This window comes from Strigops habroptila, chromosome 4 (genome assembly GCF_004027225.2).
Source record: "Strigops habroptila isolate Jane chromosome 4, bStrHab1.2.pri, whole genome shotgun sequence".
In the NCBI taxonomy this organism is placed as follows: Eukaryota; Metazoa; Chordata; class Aves; order Psittaciformes; family Psittacidae; genus Strigops; species Strigops habroptila.
In genome coordinates this window covers 53,505,245-53,532,345 of record NC_046358.1, presented here as the reverse complement: position 1 = coordinate 53,532,345, position 27,101 = coordinate 53,505,245, and the positions used below count along the sequence as shown (strand labels likewise).

The 27,101-nt window shown below is 40.1% G+C and overlaps 1 protein-coding gene across 2 annotated transcripts in view; it reads right to left on the bottom strand.

The window, feature by feature from the left end:
• PLEKHA7 (pleckstrin homology domain containing A7) overlaps positions 1 to 22,451 on the bottom strand; it is a 154,933-nt gene extending 132,482 nt beyond the window's left edge. For both annotated transcript variants that reach the window (XM_030481372.1, XM_030481373.1), the window contains exons 1-3: positions 22,274 to 22,451; positions 22,059 to 22,135; positions 21,832 to 21,889 (exon numbers count right to left, since the gene is read on the bottom strand). In XM_030481372.1, the coding sequence (XP_030337232.1) occupies positions 21,832 to 21,889; positions 22,059 to 22,135; positions 22,274 to 22,356 (218 nt within the window). In that variant the 5' untranslated portion in view covers positions 22,357 to 22,451. The remainder of the gene's footprint in view (positions 1 to 21,831; positions 21,890 to 22,058; positions 22,136 to 22,273) is intronic.
• Positions 22,452 to 27,101: the final 4,650 nt, after the last annotated feature.

Genomic DNA, 27,101 nt, shown 5'->3' with positions numbered 1-27,101 from the left:
CACACGCTGCATACAAGTAGCCCACTTTCTGGTGGCAGCAACTACTTCGACCAAGCAAATAGCCTCCTAATAAAATCAGTAACCTAAGAAAGATATTCACTCCAAATTTTAAGAAGCAAGAAGAAACTTTACAGGGCACCATTTAAAACTTCTCAGAATAAACAATGCACACGCCTAGGATGGAGTGCGGGCAGCGGACTTGGGAAATGGTACCAAACAGAAGACAAAAGTACAAAACTACTCAACATCAGTTGCTTGCAAAAGTCTTGGTTCTTTTCCCCATACTTTTATAACCTGAAAAAGGTAAACAAAGACAACTATTGAAGGAAAAAATGAAGAAACGTCTTTTAATAATGTAACTTCCAAAATAGGTACTGCAGTACCCTTAATGCTTTATTCATGGATTTTCTGACTTTTATAACTCTAGTTCTTTGTCTTTCACTTAGATACTCCCGCTGACAGTATTTTATTAGCTGTTTGGAATCTGAAAGCTCATAGCTGCTATTGTCACAAATTGGAAGCAAACTAGAGACTTTGTTGAACAGCTTACAGACAGAATATGTTTTAGAGCCAAATGGAACATTGAAAAGCAGCACAATATCTGAATCTGTGTTCAGGCTCTATTTAGGATCAAAACTTTGATTAATCGCAGACACTATCATAACTAAATAAGAAAACCCCTCGAAATGTAACAACACAACTACCCACAGAAGCAACTACCCACTCTGAAATAGTAACAATAATGTAAAAAAGAAAACACTTTAGATGTCAACTTTAAGATAGATGAAGTTGCCCCAGAAATGCTTTTCTTCCGCTACCTTCTGTTAGATTAGAGCCTTCAGGATCAGATTATGTTAGTAATGTCCAAGAACGTAAAGGAAGTGGACACCATTAGAACTATCGATGCCAAATCTGAAAACTCATTTTAAATGGTTAAATTGGTATCACAAGAACACCTAGCCAAGCAGCATTTACCCATTTTCTAAGGCAGGATGGCAGCTTGTGCTAGGTCACCAGGGAGTACAGTAGTCATGTATAGCAGGACTCCAACTTGGAAAGAATTTTAAAAAAGAAGGCATTACACATTGTGTAATTTCCAAATACACATGGGAAGAGTACACGGAATTATAATCTGACTATTTGATTGCATCTGTAACAAAGTCACCCAGAATATTTAGAGTTGGTTCAAACTTAAAAAAAAAGAAAAAACAACATTTAGTCACCACACTGAAGAAAAAGATGTCTAAACATACCTAGTTTGGAATGGCACTGATGGCATTGTTTAAAAAATTATTAATCAAAAAAATCTGGGGGGGAGAGAGAGAAGAGGAATCTAAAAGGGGTGGGAGAGGAGAGGATGGGGGAGGAGCCCAAACAAGAAGCAAACAGAGAATAACAAATACTCTGCCTGATAATAAATCTTACTCTATATACCTCCCACTTTCACTTCATTTTTCCCAACAGAGATGCGTACAAACACATAACAAGCATAAATAAAAACTGCTCAAAGCTTAATTAAAAACAGAAAAATATTGGTTTTAAGACAGTTCCCCAAATATCTTTCTGTCCCTTATTCACTTATTCTGGACCTTTTCAAAATAAAAACAGAACTGTACTGGCAGCCACAGGCCTTGCTACAATTTCCACATAGCCTGAAAACTCTTTATCAAGATGTTTGGCTATGTTAAAGTACAATATTTTCTACATAGACCAGAAATTGTATTTCCTTTAAAAAACACCCTGTCTTACAACACAGAACTCTGACAGCCAAGCGTTCCCCGTTTCTCACAACTGTCAGCACACTCCGCATACTTGAAAGACTATTGTTTAAAGTTCATATAAAGGAAAAGATTCATAGATTCATAGAATGGTTAGGGTTGGAAAGGACCTTAAGATCATCTAGTTTTAACCCCCCTACCATGGGCAGAGGCACCTCACACCAGACCATGTCGCCCAAGGCTCTGTCCAACCCGGCCTTGAACACTGCCAAGGATGAAGCATTTACCACTTCTTTCGGCAACCTGTTCCAGCACCTCACCACCCTCATAGAGGAAGTTGCAAAAAACAACTTTTATTGGTTTTAACGACTTCATTATTCTCCTAGTTATTAAGTATTTATAGGAGAGACTTTATAAAGAAGCAAAGCTTTGATATATATGGTGTTATTAATTGTTCTGGTTTTGTTCTATTACTTCAAGTGTGGAAATTGCAAGCCATTTGTATATTTAAGGAATACACACAAAAATATTTAGTTCCAGTCAAATGGATATTTTCTACAGGTAAAATAAAACTGTTCTCCCTTACTTTCTCCTTTTTAAAACCCTGGACATAAAGGAACTCTCACACATAGAGGATTTTTCAGAAGTGCGATGCCCATGGTTAAGTATTGTGCTCTCTACACTGATTTTGTCCACAACAGAATGTCAGCACATGACATATTCAAAAGCACTGCAAGTAGAACATGTGCATCGTGGCCAAATTAATGATTTGGCCCCAGCTTTAAGCCACAAAGTAGACTAGTTCTACTCATATCCTATAATGCTACATTGTTTGCTTTGATCACTACTGTATTTTTTTCAACACCAAGTAATATAGTAATCATAAAAGTGAAGTGGAGACTAATGTTTACTCATTCACAGACCAGTAAACAGCTCAGTAATCTCATAACAATTTCTTGGAAAAGCTCATGTCCAAACATCTTATGTTTAGGAACAGTCACTCACATTCCGTACACAACCCTCCACAATTATTTCCCTCTCCTGAAACATGTTGCAAACAAATAAAAGTTTCTTGGGCAGCACATAAACACACCATTCATTGTTCTAATAGTTCAAAAACATAAAAAACATGTATGACTTAAGATGTTTCAAACAAATGATTTTCTAAAGAAGTTATGGTATAATTCTCAAACTATTATGAAAAATATTCAGCCTATAGATTACAATCTATTCAACAATCCACCATTTTAGCTGAAGATATTATTTTCCAAAGCCATTCTGAAGGCACCAGAAGTTAAACATCATTACTTGAAAAGTGCCATTTACATTACTCATGCAAACAAAAGCAATCATTGTCTTGTCTGAATAAGGCTGACTGCAAATACTTTACACTACAAAAGGCCCTATATCGTACTATCCAAGAGCTTTACTAATCTGAAGTAACAATGAAGTTTTAACGGAACTTCCCCGGAATCTACTGCTTGATTTGTTGGATAGGTCTCCACTGGAAATATTTACTATACTAGCAACATCTCTGAAAAAGCTTACCATCCAAAACATGACTTCTGCCAATACATTTAATGTCTTGTTTCCCACAAATCCAGCATGGTTTTTCCTCATGTGTATGGAGACAAGTTCTATAGTTCTACGCTGGGGCAAATGTTAAGTTCTGTCATTTCTACACGTGCATGTGTGGGAAGAGGGAGGGTATGTTTGTTTTTAAATACAGCTAGCAAAACCTGTCATACTTCCCAGACTCTAGATTTAGAACAGAAGGGTTTTTCAAAAGTGTTTTACTGGCAATATGAGTTCCAAGTCACGTATGTATCTGCAGGCAAGTACATCTCTTGCATAGGTGTATACCTTTGGACTTCTACCAGCTTCCCCTGCAGTTCAACACCAATTTATAGCAGAATTTATAGAGGAAAACAACAGAGATTCCATGAGTAATCCAATCCAAGCCTCAATTAAGACTTTCAAAACAATAATTACTTGCTGCCAATTATGACAGTACTTTTTATATGAACATGCTTTATAAATCCAAGAAGGGCTAGCCAAAGACTGCAAATACTTGGCCTTTATTCATTTAACGGAGTCTCTCTAAAAGCAGGTATTAGCTCAAATCCTCAGCAATTTTCTAGGTTTTTGATTGTTGCCCCTAATACTGTGAAAAGAATAGAGCTTTAGTTTGGAAATAGCTATTTTTGCATTTCTATGCAAAAACAAGCTAGAAAGGTTTAAAAATAGAAATCAGTAAAATGCTTTTAATTGCCAACCTAGTGTTAATAAACTCTAGTGACTGAAACTCTCATCCTTAAGGGTAAACAACAGGAGTTACCAGCACTTGCACCTTCTTATTGCAAAAAGATTAAAATTCTTTAACAGCCTCAAATGAAGGAGCACTGCAGAATCCTGTTCAAAAAAAAAAAAAAAAAAAAAAAAAGCAATGAAGTAATCTGATTATTGGCAAGCCAGCCATGAAACCAGGCACATCATATAAAAAAGCACATAAATCTCAGGGAAAATACACAACACAATTTTAAAAATTCCCAATGGAAAACTACATCAGCAGAAGAATTAATGTTTCCCATAACAAACCATGCCAAATCTAACTGAATAGCATTATTAAGAACAAGCATCCACATTATTTAATTGATGTACAAAAATTGTTAGTGTCACCATACCCCTCCACATGAAGTATTCAGAAGGCTTCAACCATCCTTCAAATTATCATGCAGAGATGATGCAGAACCAAATGACGAAAACACAGTTGTCTGTTTTCCTGATGCAGAGCATACTGCTGACTTTTAAAGGCACAATTTCAGTACAATTTTGATGTATGAATTGGAGTATTTTAGTATGTTAACACAATAGCAAAAAAATGCCAAGTGACTGAAGTAAATAAAGCTAAAGGGATTTCCATAACTTCAGTTTTTACAGGCAGAGACATATTATCTTTGAAGCTAATAATGCACGGGTTGGTTATTAATGTTATTTTTTTATTTTAATGTGAATTTGGTGGACAAAAGATTACATTAAAACCATCTAGCCAAATTTTGCTGCAGGCAGAATTTTGGGATCAACTTTCCAAATTCTCTATCTTGTTTTTCTACCATTTGTTAATGTCTTCATCCTATGTTTGGCCCACCAACCTAAGAGCACAAGCAATGGTTTGTAAGGCTTAAATTGCCACATTCTACAAAACAAACAAACAAACAAAATCCTACCACAATTATGTTTTGTGTTCAGTGAGATTGGAAAGCCCCTGAAGAATAGTTGAGCTGGCATAACAAACTGAACCTGCCAGAACAATTCATCTGGCTTATATGCTGTTCCTTGCAGCCATATTTCCTGACGAATGCTCAAAAGCAGGCGTATTCCAACTTGGGTAACTCTTCTGGCATCCTGCTCCTGCAACTCTCTTTCATGAGTAAACAGCCCCCTTATCACATGACAGGTTTCAGAATCAAGATAAACAACTGAAGTACATGAATGTAGTCTCTCACCTGAGATAGGCCCACGCTGGAGGACACCTCCATGTTGTTAATAGGATATGCACTCACAGGTTACAGGCACATGCACGTCCCAGGCACTTGTGATGAAGCAATCTCATGCAGACATCCTCATGCACACGGAGGAAGCAACTGGCATAGATAGGTCTTCTAGGGCTTACTGAAACTGTGGCTTGTCCCACTACAAAGGGTGGGCATCTCTGAACTGATTGGCAAGTTGAACTTACTACACACCGTTTTTTCTCTCATTTACAGAATCACTGATCTTCAGTGATAAAATGCAAACTCTACAAAACACCATGATGATATCTTGCACTATTTGAAGTACTTCATATTGCCATATTTACAGTACATATCATCTAGTTTCATTACTCCTGTATTTCATATAAACAGAACAAAAGGATAAACTGTTCTTATAATCACAATCTTCCACACTGAACCACTTTAAGTTACTCGTTCTAAAAGGAAAACAGTTCTAGCATCCTATTTTCTTCAATGTCCAACTTCATTCATTGCAATCAACACTAGGCATATCATTTAAATAAACTTCACCATGCACAAAATACTGAATCTAACACAATTCTACTATGAATTCTCAGGCTTTACGTAATTACAAAAACCATTCAACAATTCCATGTAAACTAGGAAAACAAAGATTTCAAACTTTCTTCATTATGAAACTAAGTAGCTTGGAGAAATGATGCATCATTTCAATTCTGTTTTTCAAGATTAATTCATCCAAAGTGAGACATTTAAAAGCACATTTATTCCTTAGAAGTTGCAGAGTTGGCACCAAAAACGCCCTCTTGTGGCACAGCAGAACCCTGCAGAGCCCACCCTCGTTTTTTTCAACTGAAGTTTTAAAACAAGACTGTATTACTCGGGGCTTATTTTGAAACTAAAATGAGAAAGGAAAGCTCATAATAAGCTAAACTAGAACTGCAGGCATTGTTCAGAGTTTCCACGAGTGCTTGAACCCAGTTTCTCTATGTGGTTCTTTCATTTTCCTTTTTTTGAGCGTTAGTATGAGAGCATCTGGTCACTCCCGTAAACCTAAGCATAATCAAATTCCTGGTGAAAGCTGTTCTGGGAACAGAGCACTGTCACTTCAGCACATTCCTGAAAGCGGAATCTACGCTGTTTGAATCTTACATTAAAGAATATGTGCAAAAACAATTCCACTGGGAAATATCTGTGCACTTTGACATCTCCAACAATAGGCTGCCTCACTCTCATCCCCATAGATCATGGATTCTCAGAGATGTACCACTGGACATAAGAGGAAAACCAAAAGACAACTACAATCACAGACAACTACCAAGCAGATTTATTCTCCCATGGAGCAAAGCTAGCACACGACAAACTTTTCAGTTAATAGAAAAGTGACTGTGATGGCTTCAGTTGCCTTATTTGAAAGCAGCATCTTTCACACAGGTTTTCTTTTTGCTGCTTTTTAACTCTTAGTCTGCCAAAAATTACATTAATTTAGTGGTTCGTTTGCAAGCAAATCAAAAGGAGAAAACACTAAGAGAGCCTTTCAACTGAGGCCAAACCTCACCAGGCACTAAAATCTTAATGCCTAGCCAGGGGAGGGGGGAGTCTTGCGTCTACATCTTGCATCTACAATACAGCACAGTTAAGAGCACATTCTTTAACAGATCGCTCTTGGTTGCATTTTCCCACCCGATGGCAATTCGGGCTGCTTGGGCAGCCTGCCAGATTATTCATGAGGATAGTCACTAACAGCTTGTTTCCCTCGTCCCGCGCCTGTGAAAACAGTCGGCTGTGAAAGGTGTTACTTTGTGTTTGAAAGACACAGTTCAAGGAGGAAACAATTGTTTGTAAGCACAGGAATACCATATTTCAGCTGCCAGTTAATTTGCAACAACCCAGAGCACGGCCATACTTCACGGATGCTTGCTCGTGACAAGCACTGAGAGCGAGCTGGCAGGGGCACACGCAGCACTGCGCAGCGGGAGTGGATAGGCAAGTTTGAAAGTGTTAAATCTGAACGAAAACAAAAAACCCACCGCATTTTGGTCAGACAGAAAGATATTCAATCAGTATTTTTACCTCAGTGCAACAGCTAAAAAACAGGAAAAGCCCACACAACACTTTCACAAGCTATTATAAACCCAAAATTCCACTTGGAATAGTAAGACAATAGAAAACAACAAAACATTTTAATTATTTGAGTATCTGAAACTTCCTCTTTTCAGACAGAAACCATCCATGTTTGGTTTATACAAAGGTATTTTCAAAGTTTACAACTGAAATTTCAAGTTCCGAGAAAACTTTTTGGAATACTTGTTATGAAAAGAAAGTCTTTTAAAAAAAGTCAGTCATTCAACCCTTAGTGAAATCACTGTTACCCTACCTGTAAGAGCACAGATGTAAACTTTAAAAAATTAAATCCTTTTTGTCAAGTGTCACTGATTCTTTTTCTCAAAACTTGGTTTGTAGGTAGCTGAGATGCAAGTCTTCCTGTAAGGAGTCAGATGTAAGCATTAAGCCCATATATTTGTAGCAGTCTGGGGCCCCCAGATTATAGAACACTTCACGCAATGGTCATGGAAACGCACACATCGCTGACACTGAACATAAGTGCAGATTCCTCTGGACAAAGCCCTGCTAGCCATGCTGCAAAAATGCTCAGACAGTTCAGAAACCACACAGGATTATGGTGAGTTTACCAACACAGCATGACAACATGGGAAATCAGTAGGATTTGAGGCATTTTTTATCATTCTGCTCATGCAGCATTTCCAGTAAAGATTCTCAAAGGGAAGAAAATCAGGAGTCATTAAGCTGCATTCTTCCAGGTATTATAGTCCAACAGCTTTTTTTTCTTTCTTTGGTTTGTTTGGGGTTTTTTTTAGATACAACAAAGCTTTCCATCCCTTTTTAAACCAATAAATCACCATTTCCTTCCAGAGTTATCCTAGCTTGTGTCTATTTTCTACATCCTCATTTTGCTACCTAAAAGGAAAATTAACTATCAGACACTCAGTAAAACAAAGCCAACAAAGGCATAGGAAGACCTACAAACCCAGTTATCTGGTCAAGATCCCAACCCATCAACACTGCAGTCCTTCATACAGTTGTATGCAGTTCTCTTCCACTGCCTGCAGAATATAAGAAAAACATGTATGCACACACACATATAAAAGGAGCAGTATGGGCTGGGGAAGAAGAGAAAAAGAAATCAACAAGTTTCCTTATTACCTTAGAATAGCTGTTAAGCCACACCTAAGACTGGAAGGGAGAAGTCTCCGGTCAGTAGTATGCAGCCATGTGAGGCTTCCTTTTCAACCAGCCTTCCTCAGGAAAATACTAACTAACAAAAATTCCTCTTTCCATAATTTATCCCAAATCACTAACAGAGTGATGCCCTAGGATGTCTGCAGCTCTCTTAGTCTCTCTGTCTTCTGACCCTGGAAGGAAATTCTCAATCTCTGTACCCACCCATCTTGACTCAGCAAGTCTCCTTTCCAGAGCACCAGCCTACCCATTCTGGTAGAGAACACCATTTCCCAACCCCTACAGGAAATAACTCCTCATAAGCCGTGAGCACTTAAATGCTAAGAAGGTCTGTCATTTACGATTTCACTTCAGTGTATGCATGTTTAAACAAACAGCATTGATTGCACAGGTCACAAGTATCTCAGTTCTCCTGAAACTAGGAACCCTTTCCCATCAGTTGCAGTATCTACACCATCCCTAGTACTAATTGTGTAAAGAAGGCAAGTATTCAGCTGCTGTAGGCCCCCTAGTTGTTTGCAGCTACTCTGAGCAATTAAGACAACATAGTATACAGGATATTCTTATACGAGTCAACTTCAAAAAGGCATCTGTGAATCTGTGACATTTAGAATAAGCTTCTTTAGCAGGCAATCTAAAGAGAAGCCTATAAAAAAAAAAAAAAAAAAAAAAACCACCAAAAAACCCCACATTATTAAGTATATACTAAGCAGCAGTCAATTTGAGTGGGTTGGTCTACCTTTTTTCCAAACCCTCAAATAGCTGCATTCCAAAATAGAACATCTCTAAAACCTGCTTTTCTTACAGTCTTTTTAAAGTTTATTTCCAGAGAAGCATTACCTAAACTTACAGCTGTTTTTCATGCCCTGTAGAAACTGTTTTCAACACAGGGGGTGGGGTGTAGAAAGTATCAACTTGAGAGCTAGAAAGCTTTAAAGGACAATCTGAAAAACGACAGGAGAGGAATAAATACAAAGTCCTTCCTCTAGTTGTTAGACCTATTGACAAGTAAGTAGCCACCCTCATGATTATCCACCTTAAAAACATAAAAATTAATCTAAGCTTCACTGTAAGAGTAACCCTAGTCTATCTGAATATCAAGTTAGTGAAAAGAGTCTTTACCCCAATCAATGGTAAAGGCCCATGCTTTAAAAATGAAAGGAAAACAACAGAACAACATCTGCAAGCTAAAAGTTTACTGTAAATCTCTGACTGACCTTTTAACAGCTGAAACAGCATAAATTCCAGGAAAAAGTTATGACAGAATTGCTCCCACCATTTTCCAAAACTTTTCAAAAAGAGATACAACTTGCTTTTTCCTGGCATCAAGAAAAATATCCATTACAGAAATTTTCCTCAAAGCCATTTGTCTCCATAAGTAGCATATTTATAATGTTGTTTTACAAAGGTAGCAAGTGCTCATCTCTCAGAAGATTTATTTATCCAGCATGAGATACACAGAAACCTTCCACTAGACAGTCTGTGACCTGCTTGAGCTTTTTCCTGGGGAGGAGATGCTAGCTACATCATTACAAATGTATTTTAACATAAATGCATTTTGATACAAAGTGATTAAGTAGAGGGAATAACTTCACTGTCCAAATCTTCCAAGATGAGGGGCCTGCATCTTTTTTAAAAATGGAAGCCATTATAAAAGCAGTCTCAGGTAAAATGACACAAAGATAAATTATCATAATATTAATTTTTAATAATTATTTTTCATAACAACTTCTAACATATAGCCTTTAAAATTCTGGGGGGATTAGGGGGGGTGTGGTGTGGTGGGTGGGGGTTGGTTTTTTCCTAACAGCAGACGAAGTGTCCAGGCTTGCTGTTAAGACCTTTATGTGAGACCATATCAGGAGCTTTTCAAAATGTATGCATACATGATTATTTCAACACAAACCCTTCCTATCATATTGCAAACTCTGCATTTTAACATCACCCTTGTTAATTTAATTTGCCCATAACATATGGTGATAAAGTAATTCTTGTACCTTTAAACAATTTCCAAAAGTCTCTTTAATGCTTTAGCTTCTGGGCAGGCACAGAGGAACTATTTCCTCTTCTTATTCAGCTAATTGAGTTAACAGCTATGTCAGAAGTGAAGAAAAACAACCAGGAACACACACTGCTTTTTCTCTTTGCAATTTATGGCTCACTAGAAATGGAAGAACAAATTTACATGGTTCTAGATTAAAACCAGCTTGAAAATAGAAAATTAAATCAAGGTTTACTACTTAAAATAAACTGAAGCACTCAAAAGAAAAAGAAGTATCATTTTTATCACATACTACCAAGAGACACTTTATTTTAGCTTACTTCAGAAGTGAAATGCAAGGGGAACCCACATATTTACTGCCACAATGTAAGTTGCTTTGTGACCTCTAACCAGATCAACAAACATTCATTTCTGGAAACACGTGTGGCATGAAATATTCACTGAAAGATTTCACATACAAAATTCAGAAAAACCCAAAAGCAAAAGCACTTCAGTGGTTAAGCAGAGTATATTTCATAAATAGAATTTCATTTATGAAGACATAACGAAGCGGTTCAACTAATGCCAACTTCTACTGACTCTCTATTTCCCCACAAACACTAAGTTTTATTATTAGACAGAAATTTTTTGTCTACCTCACAAGCAGTTTGTCTACCACTCAGGAAATAGCCATCTGACAGCCTAAACATAAATTTACAAGTCTTCTCACCTCCCTACCCAAACAAAATTTTGTTCTGTACATCAATAATTCAAAAACTCTTGTAGCCACACTACTCACTACTTAAAAATACAATCTACAACTACTTCTTTTGAATATTTCAGGCAACACTTAATCTGACTTCCAGAAACCACAGTTTACATCAGCTTCTGCTGTTGCTGTCTGCCTATCACAGTTACACAGGAACAGCACACTGTTAATCAGAGAGACCCCTCAAACTGCTAATTGTAGTTCTTCTATTAGGTCCATGGAGGAAGATGAGCTGCAAAAAATTGGGCTCCTGTAGCTCCCCTACTTTTCTGGTGAGGCAAAAGTCACATTATCCATACACAGAAACTTCAATTTTCCTCCTTGGTTTCTGTCTTTAACCCACCTTATTTATCAATACCATTTAATAGTTTATTTGCAACTAGTTTAAACCAATGCTTTCCAACCCTTCGACATTACTAAGTTTTACATCCTGTCCACCACTCACTCAAGAATTAATTCTCCCCAGCAGTGGCTGATACATATAGCTCCATCGTTCACTTGAGCCTTGCCTGCTCATATTTTTCTCCAGTTTTCCAGGTACCTCATTACCCAGCTACCCCTATGCTACCAGAACCACACGTTTGACCAGTGAAATGACAAGGATGTCAGGCACAGTAGCTGACTGTTGCACCTGGTCAATGGAAAAACCAAAACACCATGAGGTTCCTTATAAGCAATACTCACGCAGCAAAAGTTGCAGAAAGAGGACATAGATTTAGGGGAAGGGGCTACTGTAATTCCCCCATAAACTTGAAACAATCTATAGTATCCAACACGAACACTGCTTCTGACTGAAAGACATAAAAGCAAATGATGGTTTACTTTTTTGTCAGAGGACACTGTCATAGACCTCAGTAATTTCAATTATCCTTCCTCCATTCTCGTTTCAATATTTCCTTAGACAATTCAATAGTCTCCAAAGGCATGGAAATGCAACTCTCAAGACTCTTTATCTGGAGACTGTCCACCTTCCCAAACAAGTTAGCATTAAGAGGAGAAAAAACAGCCAGTGACACTGAAGTGTATCTATTACACTGATACTAACACCATGATGAAGTAAAGATTTATCACTTCATATTTCAACTGAAAGGACTAAATACACTGTTAAAGGAGCATACCAAAGCCTAACTTGATACCTGTCACCTGTTTATTAAAAGAATTTCATACAATGATTTCCCATGAGGCAAGTAAAAATAAGTCATTAATTTTTATTCTCCTTTCAAATATAAATGAGCTCAAACTGCAACTCACTACATAGCTAACTGGAAAAGCAAAATGAAGGTCAGGCTATTTAAAACTTCAATACCGGGAGTAATAACATGCACAGTGCTGAAGGAATAAATCTTTGCACTAACAAAGTAAAGCACAAAAGCAGCATTTTAAGAACAGCATCAACCTATGATTTGCAAGGAAGGAAATAAAAACATTTATTCAAGCCACTTGACAATATCATTGTCTCAACTGGAAAGCAAGCAACAACTTCACATTAAAAAAAAATTGCACGTTCACAAAGTGCTCTCTTTAAATAAAAAATAAAAAGGATAATAAAAGGATCATGAGGTGGTAACAACAAAGATGAAGTGTGTGATAACTGTTCTTTGAGATAAAGAGTTTTCACCATTTTGCAGTTAATTTTTATTAATTCAATTTTAAGTTAGTCCAGGCAATTGAACATGGTTTTGAACCACCACGTCATCTGTGGAACAACTATCTACACCTAGATTTTGCCAGTCTTATCCTACCATGCTAACAGCTAATGTTATAACTCCTGATCTTCCGAAAAATATAAAGAAAATATTACTAACACTTCTTGACCAACCAATGAAAATGATATATAGTGAATCACACCCATTAGCATAGTTCTGTCTGCAGATGTGTTTAAACATTCTGCTGAAACAGATCTAAGAGATTTACTATTCGAGGTATTAGGATAAGCTTCATTTATTTTCCTTTGATCCAAAGTAGGCATTGAACTGAAGCCCTAAAAGGTTAACGCGCAGAGCACGCATATAAAACACCTAAAAATCAGCCTAAAATGACACTTATTTAAAAAAATTACATTTGCCTTTTGCACTCTGATTTACACTGCTTGATAAACAAAGTAATTCTAGTTTTTCATTTCTCTCCATTACATTAATATCAATATCCTACGTTAATCAAAATGAGTCTTTCTTCTGCCTAGAAAAAGGACAGAGAAATAAGTGCAAAGAGCAAAGAAGAGAGTAAACATGAAATTGAATGAAAGCTGCTGCTCAAGCATTTTTCCAGTTTGAAGATGACTGTGAAACTATGACATTTTGAAACAATTGCAGCTTGCAAAAAGCCAGTAACTCTACATTTTTTCAGGTTAAATAAAGTAGAAAATTAACAGCAGCTCTTCTGCTTAGTCATACTTGACAATCCCAGTCTATACAGAGCTTCTGGAAAAAAAAAAAAAAAAATCACCTGCATGTTGCAGAATCAACATATATTTTCAAAATGCTCAGTACTCTGCTCTTAGTTCAGGATATTTGGCCTCTAGGAAGTAAATAAAAATATAATAAAAGTCCGCACTTGTCAAAGAACTATAAATAAAATCTAGTACTACTCAAATGCTTCGTTTCAGCAGTGTATCCAAATCTCATTCCAGAAGTTTTGGTGGGTTTGGTTGTATTTTCTATTAAACTAAAGATAAACCTTTTAAAGATACAGATAAGCAATAAGGAAAACAAGGGTTTACACAGAAAACTTCAGGCAGAAAAGCGCATACCTACTATGTACTGGTAATAAGCTTTTATACCTGTCTAGACAAGTCAGCAACGTTCCTGCCAAATACTACATGGCAGGCAATAAAAAAAGAAAAGGGTTGGGCACTTAACCAGGTTCTTCTTAGATTTTAATTATAAATCTGCTTTTAAATTAAAAATTTTGTTTCTAAGGACAGTATCTCAAAGCAGACTTCATAAAACTGTCTAATAATGCTGCAGGAAAAGACAATTAGAAATAAAATGAGGTTTTAGCCCCATCCTTTACCGTTATCCTGGCCAAAGTCATAAATAAATAAATAAATAAAACACCACCAAACAAACAACTTTTAAAACAAGCATATCTAGGAGGCAAAGACAAAACAAATTAGATCTAACAATAAATTAGAATGTACAGTCATACTGGATAGAATTAGATGTGATATTAAGTAAATGTGACACCACATTATTCAAGTTGGCCTTTGCAGGGACGCAGCAGTACAATACTGAAGCAGTACACTTAATCTATACCAATGAAATGTAAATATTTGAGATGATGGCAAACGATGGCAACTATCGGTTGTGAGGTGAAAAAACCCTCATTTTAGTATAACCCCTCTCCAGCAAACAGGATGCTGGGAAAATCCAGGGCATAGAACCTGGGAGAAAAAAAAAAAAACCTCATCCATGTACTTCACAGCATGTACTTCTCTCTTCACTGAAGCACTTGCTAAGACTGCTTAGTATTGCCACACTTGCCTGGAAAAGGTACTTTTTTGTTTCCTCCATTATTATAAAATAGAAAAAAAAACATCTTGCATGATATTTTTGCCTGCAGATAGGTAATCCTTTTAGCTAGGTCCAGTTGCTAGAGCATTTAACAGCTACTGATAGACTGAAGAAGCACTAGTATTCAACAAAACGTGTAGTATTAATATCAAGATTCTGCTATCCCAAATATTTGAGATTCTCTCTATTCTGGTAGAAAATGGGTAACAAATAAAACAAAATTAAAAGTGTTGAATAGATTATTTCCTCATCTGATGCAGTAGACTTATTGCACACTTCTAAAAGCAGTCTGAAATGTAACACAATATTATTAAAACATTTTTAAGACTATAGTAATACCTACTAAGTACAACTGTACTTATTTTTAATCTCTACATTTTAGACACATTTTCAGAAATATTGAAACCCTCACTGCAACATGCAGCTTCCCAAAACATACGCACATGTTCACCTGCGCAAAGGTTCAATGAAAGCAGAAGCGGACACTACGTTGGCAAAGAGGCTGAATGAACAACAGACAGATTCACATTAAAGAAGCTAGAATGCATACTGAACAAAATGTGGATGCTGGCAGCTCTGAAGAACCAGTTCATACCCTTGTTTCTGAGCTACAATGCATGCAAGCCGTATAATCCCAACCAGAACAAAAGAATGTTCCTCTGTTTCCCAGCCAACTTTGATTTTCAGAAGTGTTCAACACTCAAAAAAACATCCCAAGCTAATGGGAATTATGCTTAAAGTGTATGCTATCCTTGCTGGCCTCCAGGTAGTCAAAATTCAGTTTTCCAACACGTGTATTTTGGAAGACAAACAACGATTGACAGACCAAGCTAAGTACTTTTTTGATGCAGCCTTTCCTTAAAAACAAACAAAACCCAGCACCTACCCTTATACACTCCTCCCTCCCGCAAGGAATGCACACAGTGTTCCTCTTCATTCATATACATCGCTGAATCAAACCGTGCACAGTTCCAAGCTTGCTTTTCCAGAGGGCACTCTGAAATTCAGGCAGCATAAGCATACCCTTTTCCCCCATTCTGGGAGCTAAACTACAAAGTACTTCTTTCGCTGTCTGCAATCATCAGCAGTCTCTGCCTGAGTACAAATCTATCAGCATTTACTTCACTCTTTACTGAGTGAAGATATATACTGAGTGAAGATATATTTAAAATATCTCATTTTAACTGTCATTAAAAAAGGATACTTAATTGTTTACACCACTTGAATGAAACAGAGCTGTTCTATTTACCCAGCAGGTCCAATATCCCCAGCTCAGTTCTGTTCACTATCCAGGAGAACACAATTTATCAAACAGGATGTCTGATCAAGCCCAGAACCAGAGAACAAAGGACAAGAAGAGAGATATAGAGAAACTCATACAAGCAATACTATTTACTGTTACTGTCTATGGTTCTTTTTTTTCGCCATTGCCCAAATGGAACACTGTCTTATGAGAAATTAAAAAATAATAACAATAAGCACCAACACAGATTCACCTGCATCGTGGGAGCTTTTCTCTGGCTGCTTAATTTCCTGCCAGTGAACCAGTAGAGGCCGCTCAAGACCATCCCTCACTTCTGCAGAACTGCAGAATGGGACAGCTTCCCTACCCTCCTATTTCAACACAAAAGCCAGTTCTAGCATTTTTCTTCCACTTCTTTTCTTCCACATTTCATATCCGCTTTTCTACCCATACAAATTATCTCAATGAAGTCTAATCCCCTCAAGGGCAACTCCTGATTGAATTCTAGTAACCAGTCATAACCTATGGATTGCTGCAGATGATGCCCATCAAGATTTACCCAAACTAGAGCTTTACTCGTTGCTGTGGAACCAGTCCAGACTTCTTTCCCTGAAAGTTTCTCAATGACATTTTGCAGCACACAAAGTCCTTTCATTTTGTCACAGACCACTCTCAAATTTTACTGATGATGTAAACATCTTCACTCCTGGTTGGTGAAGTTCTCATGTGGTTCCAACTACATAATTTATATTCCACCTCAGGAACTCCACACAACTCAAACTAGTTATACACAGCAACATCAAAGTGAAATACCTCATAGGCCAGCCCCTCACAGGTGGATTTCATATTGGTTCATATATTTACTTAAACACTAATTGAGACCTTTTATCTAAACATGGGTTCAGGAACCACAAAGGACAATCTATATTGAAGATCTCATGATGAAGGACATCACTACTCCTTATAGTAGTTAAGTGTTCCAATATCTTTTGCTTGTACAGCGATAACCATCATGGAAAACAGAGCAAGAAAAACACAAAAACATAATTTGTGTTTACAACAGGCCATGAAACACATAAGTAAGTAATACAGTAAGTAGTGCTTTAACCCACCTAAACAGCCACTAAAAAGAAACAGTCCTCAACATCCAACTAGGAATGGGGAAGAGAGGAATTTCTGCAGGGCAGAAAAAACCTGTTGATTAAATTTATTAATGAGATTATAAAGCAATCTTTTTAGAAAATCAAAAGGACTGAACTCAATAATCCAGACGGTCTCTTTCCCTTCGGGCTTCTGTGATTAAATAACCATCAGTTGGGTATCGTCTATAGCCCACACCGGGTAATCAGAGCCCTTGTATAGTTTTCAGTGACTTGGTACTGAATGTATGCGTTTGGCATGGCAGAATCAAAGATACAAAGGCAGATCTCAATTCAGGTGTTCTTCGCTCTTTTACTATTTCCAATTACTTGAAACACATACCACTCATATTTCCTAAGCACAGTAAAATCTAAATAAAAGAATTAAAGAATAACAGTTGCAAAATGCTACACACTATTGCTATGAACAATGGCAATTTCATAAAAAGTTTTATTGTTGGTCATCCACTACAAACTAAGGAAGAGGCCAAGCTGGACCAAAAAAAAAAAAAAAAAAATTCGTAAATAAACAACGGGTTAACTTCAGGTATTTAAATGCTGTTTTCTGCTTTCTTGTTCTTAATTTTAGGCTACAATTTGAATGCAGTATCACCTTTGAGATGTGCAATATTATGGCAGCATCCTAAAACAACCTCTCTAGCAGCAATACACTTTTTTTAACATGCTTTAATACAAGCCAGTTAGGTATCTAATACTGGAATAATGGCTCCTTTGACACCAATACTCATCTCAATCTTTCAAAGATGTAAGAAGGTAACAAAAAAAACATTCTAGACTTCCCAAGCTTTCCAGCATCCCTACGTCTTCTGGATAATCAGAAAAAGATAAGAAGCAAATGGAAACAAAAGCCTGCATTATAATGCATACATGCACTGTTTTTCCATCAGTCACTATTTCCCTTGCATGTCACATCTCCTTCCCCAGAAAGAGTCTGCCAACCACCTACCACTTCACATCGGCAACCCAACTACCAGAAACAAACCAGAGAAAGCACTGTCAATTTCTCATTCAATTCCACATATGCTCACCAATAACCCTTCTGCAGTGACTGGTAACATAAAGCAGTTGCCCAACAAACACAACATATTTTAAAAACATCAGCAAACAAACAAACAAATGGAAGAGATGGAAAAGAGTAACGTAAACTCTCCCTGGCACTCAAAATCAGAAAACACATAGAGACACTTAGACATAGAGACTTTACCAAAACTACTAAATGGAGATCCAGAAAAATCAGTTTATACATTATTTTTTTTAATGGTTTATTTACTGATTTTAGGATAAAATGAAGCACTGCGCTAATAGAGTTCGCCACTATCAATAAAACTTGAAGAATAATAAGAACAGAGAAAATCATTCAGGAAGACATGGATGTACGCATATGGGAAGAACTAGAATGTAGCTTCATAGATGTCTTCCTAATATAAATCACAATCTTAAAAGTTAAAGCAGCAAAGAAAGATGTCAGAAAGATCTGTCAGTCAACTGATAGCATTCACATGTGCTGTCAGCATGGGTGTCTTCCCCAAATAGGCAAACAACCTAAAACACAGAAAACTGAGAAATTTTTAGAGCCAAGAAAGCATTTTTGTTGCTTGAGAGTCTCAAAACAGCTCACTCCAGTGTATGGTTCTGTTCACTCACATGCAACAAAGATGACTTAATTTTGCAAGAGGTGTAGAGAATAACCACAGGATAATTAGAGAGAGAGTCCTTTTTAAAGGCCTGGACAAAGAACACAGTTTATTCAGTTGAGCAAAACAAAACTAAGAGATGGGATTTTGGATAAACAGCTCAACTAAATAACCAAATGGAAAATAGTCCCCCTCAAACTACAGGACAGCTGCTTAACTATAGAACAGCACTAACACATTAAAACCATTATAAACCAGAGCTCATTCATTTGGAAAGCTTCTATCACAGAAGCAGAGTTCTGAAAATTTTCAAATTCCCAGTATGTGGAAAGGGAAGCAAAGTGTACCTGGTTTTGATATTAAGCTTGACCAGCTTATAAACCTCTATTATGTGATGTTTCAAGGTTGTCCATAGTACCAAAGAAAGTAATAAAGACATGCAAAATGGACATACAATTAACTAATTTTAAGTCAAAGATGGCTCACATCCAATGTTATATCTAATGTTTTGATTACTGCTGTACCAGAAATCACTGATGTAAGTGGAGTCAGCCTATATAAAATGTTTGATACTGTGTCTCACATTGAAATCATTTAAAATTGAAATAATTTCATTAAAGAAATAATACTACTAAAAATAGAAATAAGACTTATAAGATACATAAAGAAATTGACCAAAGACGAAAAACTACAATAGGTTGTATTAATAGTGGAAATTATCCCAAGAGAGAGGGGTTACCTGTAGCATTCCCCCTGACACTCTTCAATAAATTAGTAGCCATGGAGTGACAGTGTGCTCCTGAAATTTCTGTGGATGACACCCGACTGGAAATTATCACCAGTATAAGGAGGACTGGGTAGTTACATGGGAGAGCTCATGGGTTTGTGAGCTGGAATGCTAGAAAACTGAATAGTACAACGTGTGAAATCATGCATTTAAGGACCAGTAACCTCCTCTGTAAGCTGAGAACTCATCACGTGGAAACAACACAGGAAAAAGGAACAGAGCAGTGAGGTACAGAGAGCCTCATCTGAGGATGCTGATGTTTACACGAGCACAAGGGTAGCTCAGTATGTTCATGGAAGAAAAACTGAGAAATTCCACTTGGCTCAGAAAGCCTCTGAGCTGAAAATAGAGAGGCTAGAGCAGTGCTGTGGGGGAAGTACTACTGCTGAAGAGGATACTATATCAGGTGAATCTCTGGTCTGAAGTAGCACAGCTGAACAGATTTATGTAAAAAAATTGCTGCTGCTCCTCACAAAAGTTTGCTTGGTTAAAGATAGTCAAGTTTATCCAATTGCTCTGTAAAATACACTCTCCATTCTTTATTGCCTTTCCTGCAGCAATCCCAGGCCAAGCTAAAGAATGCTATTAGCACAAGTTATGACAATGCGCTGCACACAACTATAATTTAACAATCAGAAATTTAAAGTCTCATAATTGCCTGACAAACAAGGCATGAGAATGGTCTTCCAAATAGAGCAGCGGTGAAAAAGCATCTAAGCTGTTCTAAAATTGCACTAGTAAGCTTCAGGAAAGGATAGAAAATCACACAGAGGTATTCCTACAAAGAAGAAAGAAGTTCGTATTGCTGTACCTGTGTAGGATCTGTTTACAGACTCTACAGTTACCTTAATATAGATTTTCATTGGCCACCTATGGAACCAGAAGAACATTCTATTCGTTTCTTTCAACACACTGGCCACAGTCAAAGGGTGGATGCTATAAGAGGTATTCAACTGCTCTCCAATGCCTTGCTGTTATCTCGTGTTCGCAAGTTGAGGGATAAACTGCCCAGACCAGCACTGTAAGGAATTCTCTAGCTCAGCCAAAGAGGCACTGACTGCCATTTTTGTCCTTTGTAGGGAAAAAAAAACCTGACATTTTAGAATAATGGGGAATTTTATCTAATAAACATCCTACCATGTGAGGTTTTTTATGATGTTTTCAGTTAATTCCTCCTTCACCTGGCCCAGTATGGTTTTGAAGTTTGATCTTTACTAAAAACCTCAAGTTGGTCAAAGGTTTTAGAGCACGTTCTGCAGGCATTTCAAAACTAGACATCTGCAACACAGCTGCCAGCAGTTATAGGGGACTATACCTGGGTTAACTGCTCCAATTCTGCACTGAAGCAATAAGATAGACTGAGTGATTCCCAATCCTCTTCTGTCAGTTTCATTGAATTTGTCACGCACTCAGATTTCCAAAGGAAAATGCAAAGACATCATAAGTGACACACAACTCTATATCCAGGGTGTAACAGAGTTTTACTGATTTGATTAAACCTCTACTTTTACATCAGTGTTCGCATCTGTAAAAGCCTTATATATGTAACGTTTGAAAGAAGTTCTTTTAATTACCCTATTTTACTGCAACTTGCTTGCACCTCACGGAATAAAAGAGCCTTAAATAGGCAGCACATCTCAAGTTTTTAGCTGTTCTCTGAATAAGATATGCTACATGAAAGATACGATGGCCACCACCAGCTCAGGCAAGGCAACTCCATCTGTTCAGCCCCGTCTCTGCGAAGAAACACTGAAAAAGCTTTTTGCTTGCAAAACTTCCCAGTGCTGCACCCACAGCCACGAACCATTGAAAACAAAACCCAAAAACAACCATTCACCTTCAACCATGACGCGCGCTCAGCAATGCGACGCTCCACCTGCCACAAACCGCACTTGAAATACCGGGGGAGAGAGGGGGGGCACCACTGCACAAAACCCCCAGCAAACTGAAGAGCCGCCTCCGGGGAAACCTGTTGCTAGCCACCGCGAGAGAGCGGCAGCCAGGGGATCACACATCCCGCCGCGCCCGGCAGCCAACTTTCCCCATCCGCCGCCGAACCCGCGCACCCACCGCGATGTCACCTTCCCTCGCGTTGATCATTAATGAAACTGGCGGACGTGCCGGGTTGGGGGGCACAAGGACGAACGGAAGCGGCGCGACGCTTGAGGCGTCTCCGCGGGCGGGCCGGGGCCGCGCCGCTAGCGCCCCCCGCCATCAGCCGCCGGAGGACAGCGCGGGCCAGGGCAGTACTCACTCGATGAAGTAGCTGGCGCCCTCCTGCGAGAAGCCCTCCTCCCATCCGCGGGGCAGGTCTGCAAGGGAGCGGGGAGAGAGAGACACAGAAAGAAAGAAAGCGGGGAAGGAGGGGTGAGAACTTCGCCCGCGGCCCCGAGGTGCCCCGCTGACTGCGGGGAGGGGGTACGGAGGGGGAGCGGAGCGGCCGTTAGCGGTGCAGCCCTCCCGTCGACCCCCGGCACTCACCTGAGCGGATCATGTGGCCAGAGTTGACGGGCTCCCCGGTGCGAGGATGCAGCCAAGTGGTGGTGCGGGTCAGGTCGCTGGGAGGAAGAAGCGGAAAACATGCACCTGTTAGTGACTGCGTGCGGCCCCCGGCCGGCCGGGCGGGAGGGAGAAAGGCGAGCGGGCAGCGGCAGGAGCAGGGCCACCCCCCACCCCTTTCCCCGGCGCTCCCTTACTCAATGAAGAAGACTCGCCCGTCCTTGCAGACGCCGTAGGACCAGTGCTCAGGTAGAGTCTCCCGCCCCACCGCCGCCGCCATGTTCGCCGTGCGCACAGCCAGCCAGCCGGCCGGGGAGGGGGTGCGGGCGGGCTGGCGGCCGGCGCTCGGCGCCCAGCGCCCGGCTCTGCTCGGCAGCGCCACCGCGGCCGCCGGAGGCGCGGCGCCCCGGCGCGGGTGAGGGGCGACACCTCCCTCCCCTCAGGAGACCGGCGCCTGCCCCGGGGAGCCCTCAGGGGCGGGAGCCTGAGGTGACGCCGGCGGCTTTGTCCGCCACTAACGAGCACTCAGACCGCCCGCCCCGGCCAAGTCCCGCCGGGAGCTGGTGGCCTCGTCCCCTCCCGCCCGCCCGGGAAGGACGTAGCGGCCCCGCGGCCGCCCCCGAGCCGCAGGACACCGAGTAGGACGCAGGGACACGCCAGCTGGGAAGCGAACAGCGTACCGCGCGGGAGAGAGCGCCTGCAGGGTCCGGCGGGGAGGGTGCACATCCTTAGGGACGCTCTTCGCTGCACGAAGAGGCCAGGTGAATCTCCTGTCCCAGGCCTAGCTGCTGTCCAGGAGGTGTCAAAAGGGAGGATAAGTACAGGTGTGACAGCACTTGATTTCCACTGTGTCCCAGCATACACTCTCGCCAGTGGTGGAAGGTGAGGAGGGAAAGACCGCCTTGGACTTTGAACCTCGGGTACGCGGGACAATTGCTGTCAAGGTTAACAGATAGCAAAGAGTCAATAACAGGCAGTTGACAAAGTAGAGCTATCGCTGGTATCGCAAGGGACCTGTGCCAATCCCTATATTCATCAATGACCTAGAAAAAGAGGAAGTGGTAACATGAGAAAACCTGCTAGGTGAATTTGAATTACACATTACTTTCTCCCAGGTCAGACCTGTGGCATTAGGTCTCTACTGGTGCTTGTGCAGGGGGAAGCTACAGCTAGGGTTAGAGGTGGGTGCCTCAGGCAAAGCTGCGGTCACTTGGGAATATGGTGTAGGGACAGAGTGGATGGGACCCGCACAGGGTGCTGTGGCTGGGCTGCCACACAGCAGAGCCCTTAACGCTTCTTCCTCTGGTCCTCTATGCCAGCCAGTGGGCAATAGCGAGTCCCAGCTTGTGCCTTGGCTTGGCAGGAGTGGTAACTGCGGCAGAAGAGAGGGACTATGAAAGCTAAGGGGGTCAGGGTGGGGAAGTCTGCTTCCCTTAGCAATTCATTCCCATGTTCTTGTGGTGAAAATACTTTCATTACATCAAGTTAGAAGCTCTCTGTTTCAATTTATCACCCTTGTCATATGACCAAATCTTGAGTTGATGTATCATGGTGCCTGCAGCGTTACACATTATCACATATATGTATTAATTTCAGATAAATGCATTATAGAAAAAGCATGTTTTATTACAGTAATTTGCAGAACTCTATTCTAAAATTAAGACTGAGATGAAAGCTTACTCTAAATTCATCCAAGTTCACAAGCTGACTTGGGTTGGGCTCATCCAGAGCTAGGTCTGTGATTTTAAGCCCTGGTGGAAGATTGCCTCCAGGCATCAATCATTAGTAAGATTATCAGATTCTTCTGGGTTTTGGTTTTGTTCCCCTCCCCCCTCCCTGCATACAGCTAGTGTTCAAGCTCTGATTCCAGTCCTCGCTGGCTGATCTCAGCTACTTTTGTTTTCTATTACATAGCATTCATTGCTTTCTAGAGACACTATCTGGAAAAAGCTGTTTGCAGTTAAATTAGGAGTTTCAGGCCACAATATCAGGAATTCAGCTAAAGGAAGTGAAATATGCTATTCAACAACATTAAAGGTCTAATAAAACAAGATGATTTGAGGCTTCCTTTATTGATAACTGGGTAGTTCAGGGAGACATGCTGAAGTCTCTGAATAGTGCAAGTATGAACCCACGTTTGGCAGCTTTATATGAATGCATTAGTAGTGTTACTTGCTCTGTCTGCATTCCCTGGGAGCACTGTTTTTAATGACTTTGTTAAATTTCTTCTGCCTTGGGAGAACAGTGATATATTTTAAAGTATACCAAAATCTGTATCTAACTTTGCTATTTCCAGAATAAAATCAAACAAATAATATGAACATCCTTTCTACCTCATCCCTTTTTTTTCTTTTCAGCCTTTACAGCACAGCTTCACCCTGTCAGTGACAACATCCAATTCTTCTCATTTCTTTTTTTTCCCTTTTTACTACACACATCACCACCCCCTGTCCCATTCAAATCCACGTGTTTCCCTGTACTTTTTCAACCCTTCATATGCTCTAAGTTTTCAACAAAACATAGAATAGGAATCTGGAAATTAGATGCCATATAAGAATCTCCAACCAAAAAAAAACTGAAGCATAATTTCCATCAGTCACAATTAGATCCTGTATCTAAGAGGTTACAGAATCACAGCTGGATTTCAGGCTGCTGTGTACTCTAATGATCTAATTCCTATTTTTCAGAAAATTGAATATAATTGAATTTGATGGTGTTCGAGGTCAAAAGCTGCTGCTGTTTCGGGAAACTTAAGTGAGACATAAAGCATAGAAAAGCATATATGTGCTAGTTTTGACTTTTTTATCATGGCCTGTACATTTTTTTAAGGACAAGCACAAGCTATAAAAGGTGCAAGGCCAGACAGAGGCAGAGCCTTTGAGGAGCAATGAATCTGAATTATTAGATCCCGGTTAAGAAAGCTCATAATCCATAACACAAAATACGTAATACGCCTTTTAGCCTAATTTACCAACTCTGCTCAGAAGAGCTGAGAATTAAAATCACAGAAGGTTTCAGTGAGGCAGTTTAATTTGCAAGACAATTTCAGAGCAGTTTGCCCAATTCTTCTTCTGATTACACTCAAAATACAGGTTGTGCAACTGAATTGTTCTTCAAGATCGTGCAGTGAGATTCCCATCTAGCAGTAGAAGGGCTTAAGAGACCAGAAATCAAGATAGAAGAATATGTTAATCAGGCAATAAGGGAGATATGAAAGACATCTTGGAGAAATTAGGCAAATCCACATTCCAGGAAAATTTCTGATGCCATTTCTCCAAAACTGCAATATTTTTGCAGATGATGGGGAGCTTCACTAAGGAATAACTATGCTGTATTTGTTCAAATTAGGGAAAACAGCTTTCACTGTTGAACTTTCAAACAGCGTGGGAAAAAGCCATCTCAAGAGGATGGTATTAATGATTCCACAAGTAGCACAATAAGATTAATAGATTCCTTTGTCCCTGGGTAACTCAAGGAGACATGCTGAGGTCCCCAATTGCTGCAAGAGTGAACCCACAAAAATGGTAGACTTCGGACGCTTAGGACATATCTGGGTAGCTTCTCTTTGGAAGGAATTATAAAGAACAAAAGATAATATATGTAATTGATTACCTACTGTCAGTATTTCAGTGCAGAATAAAAATATTAGTGACGTCACCTGTCACTAATCACCAGCCACTGCCCATCATATTTGAAAAATCATAGCAGTCAGGTGAAGTACCTGATGACTGGAAGAAGGGAAATATAACCCCCATTTTCAAGAAGGGGAAAATGGAAGACCCAGGGAACTATAGACCAGTCAGTCTCACCTCTGTGCCTGGCAAAATCTTGGAACAGATTCTCTTGGAAAGCATGCTAAGGCACATGAAAAACAACGAGGTGGTTGGTGACAGCCAACATGGCTTCACTAAGGGGAAATCCTACCTGACCAATTTGGTGGCCTTCTATGATGAGGCTACAGAACTGATGGACAGGGGCAGAGCAGTTGACGTCATCTACCTGGACTTGTGCAAAGTGTTCGACACTCTCCTGCACGACATCCTTGTCTCTAAACTTGTATCTATCAATTTGATAGGTGGACCACTCGGTGGATAGAGAACTGGCTGGATGGCCACATGCAGAGTTGTGGTAAATGGCTCAATGTCCAGTTGGAAAACAGTAATGAGTGGTGTCCCTCAGGGATCGGTGTCGGGACCGGTCTTGTTCAACATCTTTGTCGGCGACATGGACAGTGGGATTGATGCGCCCTCAGCAAGTTTGCCAACTACACCAAGCTGTGTGGTTCAGTTGATATGCTGGAGGGAAGGGATGCCATCCAGAGGGACCTCTACATGCTTGTGAGGTGGGACGATGCCAACCTCATGAAGTTCAACCAAGCCAAGTGCAAGTCCTACACCTGGGTCGGGGCAATCCCAGGCACAGCTACAGGTTGGGCAGAGTAGAGATTCAGAGCAGCCCTGCGGAGAAGGACTTGGGGGTATTGGTTGGTGAGAAACTGAACATGAGCCAGCTTCAGCATGCACTTGCAGCCCAGAAAGCCAACTGTACCAACCGTATCCTGGGCTGCATCAAAAGAAGCGTGACCAGCAGGTCGAAGGAGGTGATCCTGCCCCTCTACTCTGCTCTCATGAGACCGCACTTGGAGTACTGTGTACAGTTCTGGTGTCTTCCACATAAAAAGGACATGGAGCTTTGGAGCAAGTCCAGAGGAGGGCCACAAGGATGATAAGGCAGCTGGAGCACCTCCCCTATGAAGACAGGCTGAGAAAGCTGGGGCTGTTCAGCCTGGAAAAGAGAAGGCTGTGTGGGGACCTCATAGCAGCCTTCCAGTATCTGAAGGGGGCCTATAAGGATGTTGGGGAGGGACTCTTCGTTAGGGACTATAGTGGTAGGACAAGGGGTAACAGCTTCAAACTTAAACAGGGGAAGTTTAGATTAGATATAAGGAAGAAGTTCTTTACGGTGAGGGTGGTGAAGCACTGGAATGGGTTGCTCAAGGAAGTTGTGAATGCTCCATCCCTGGTG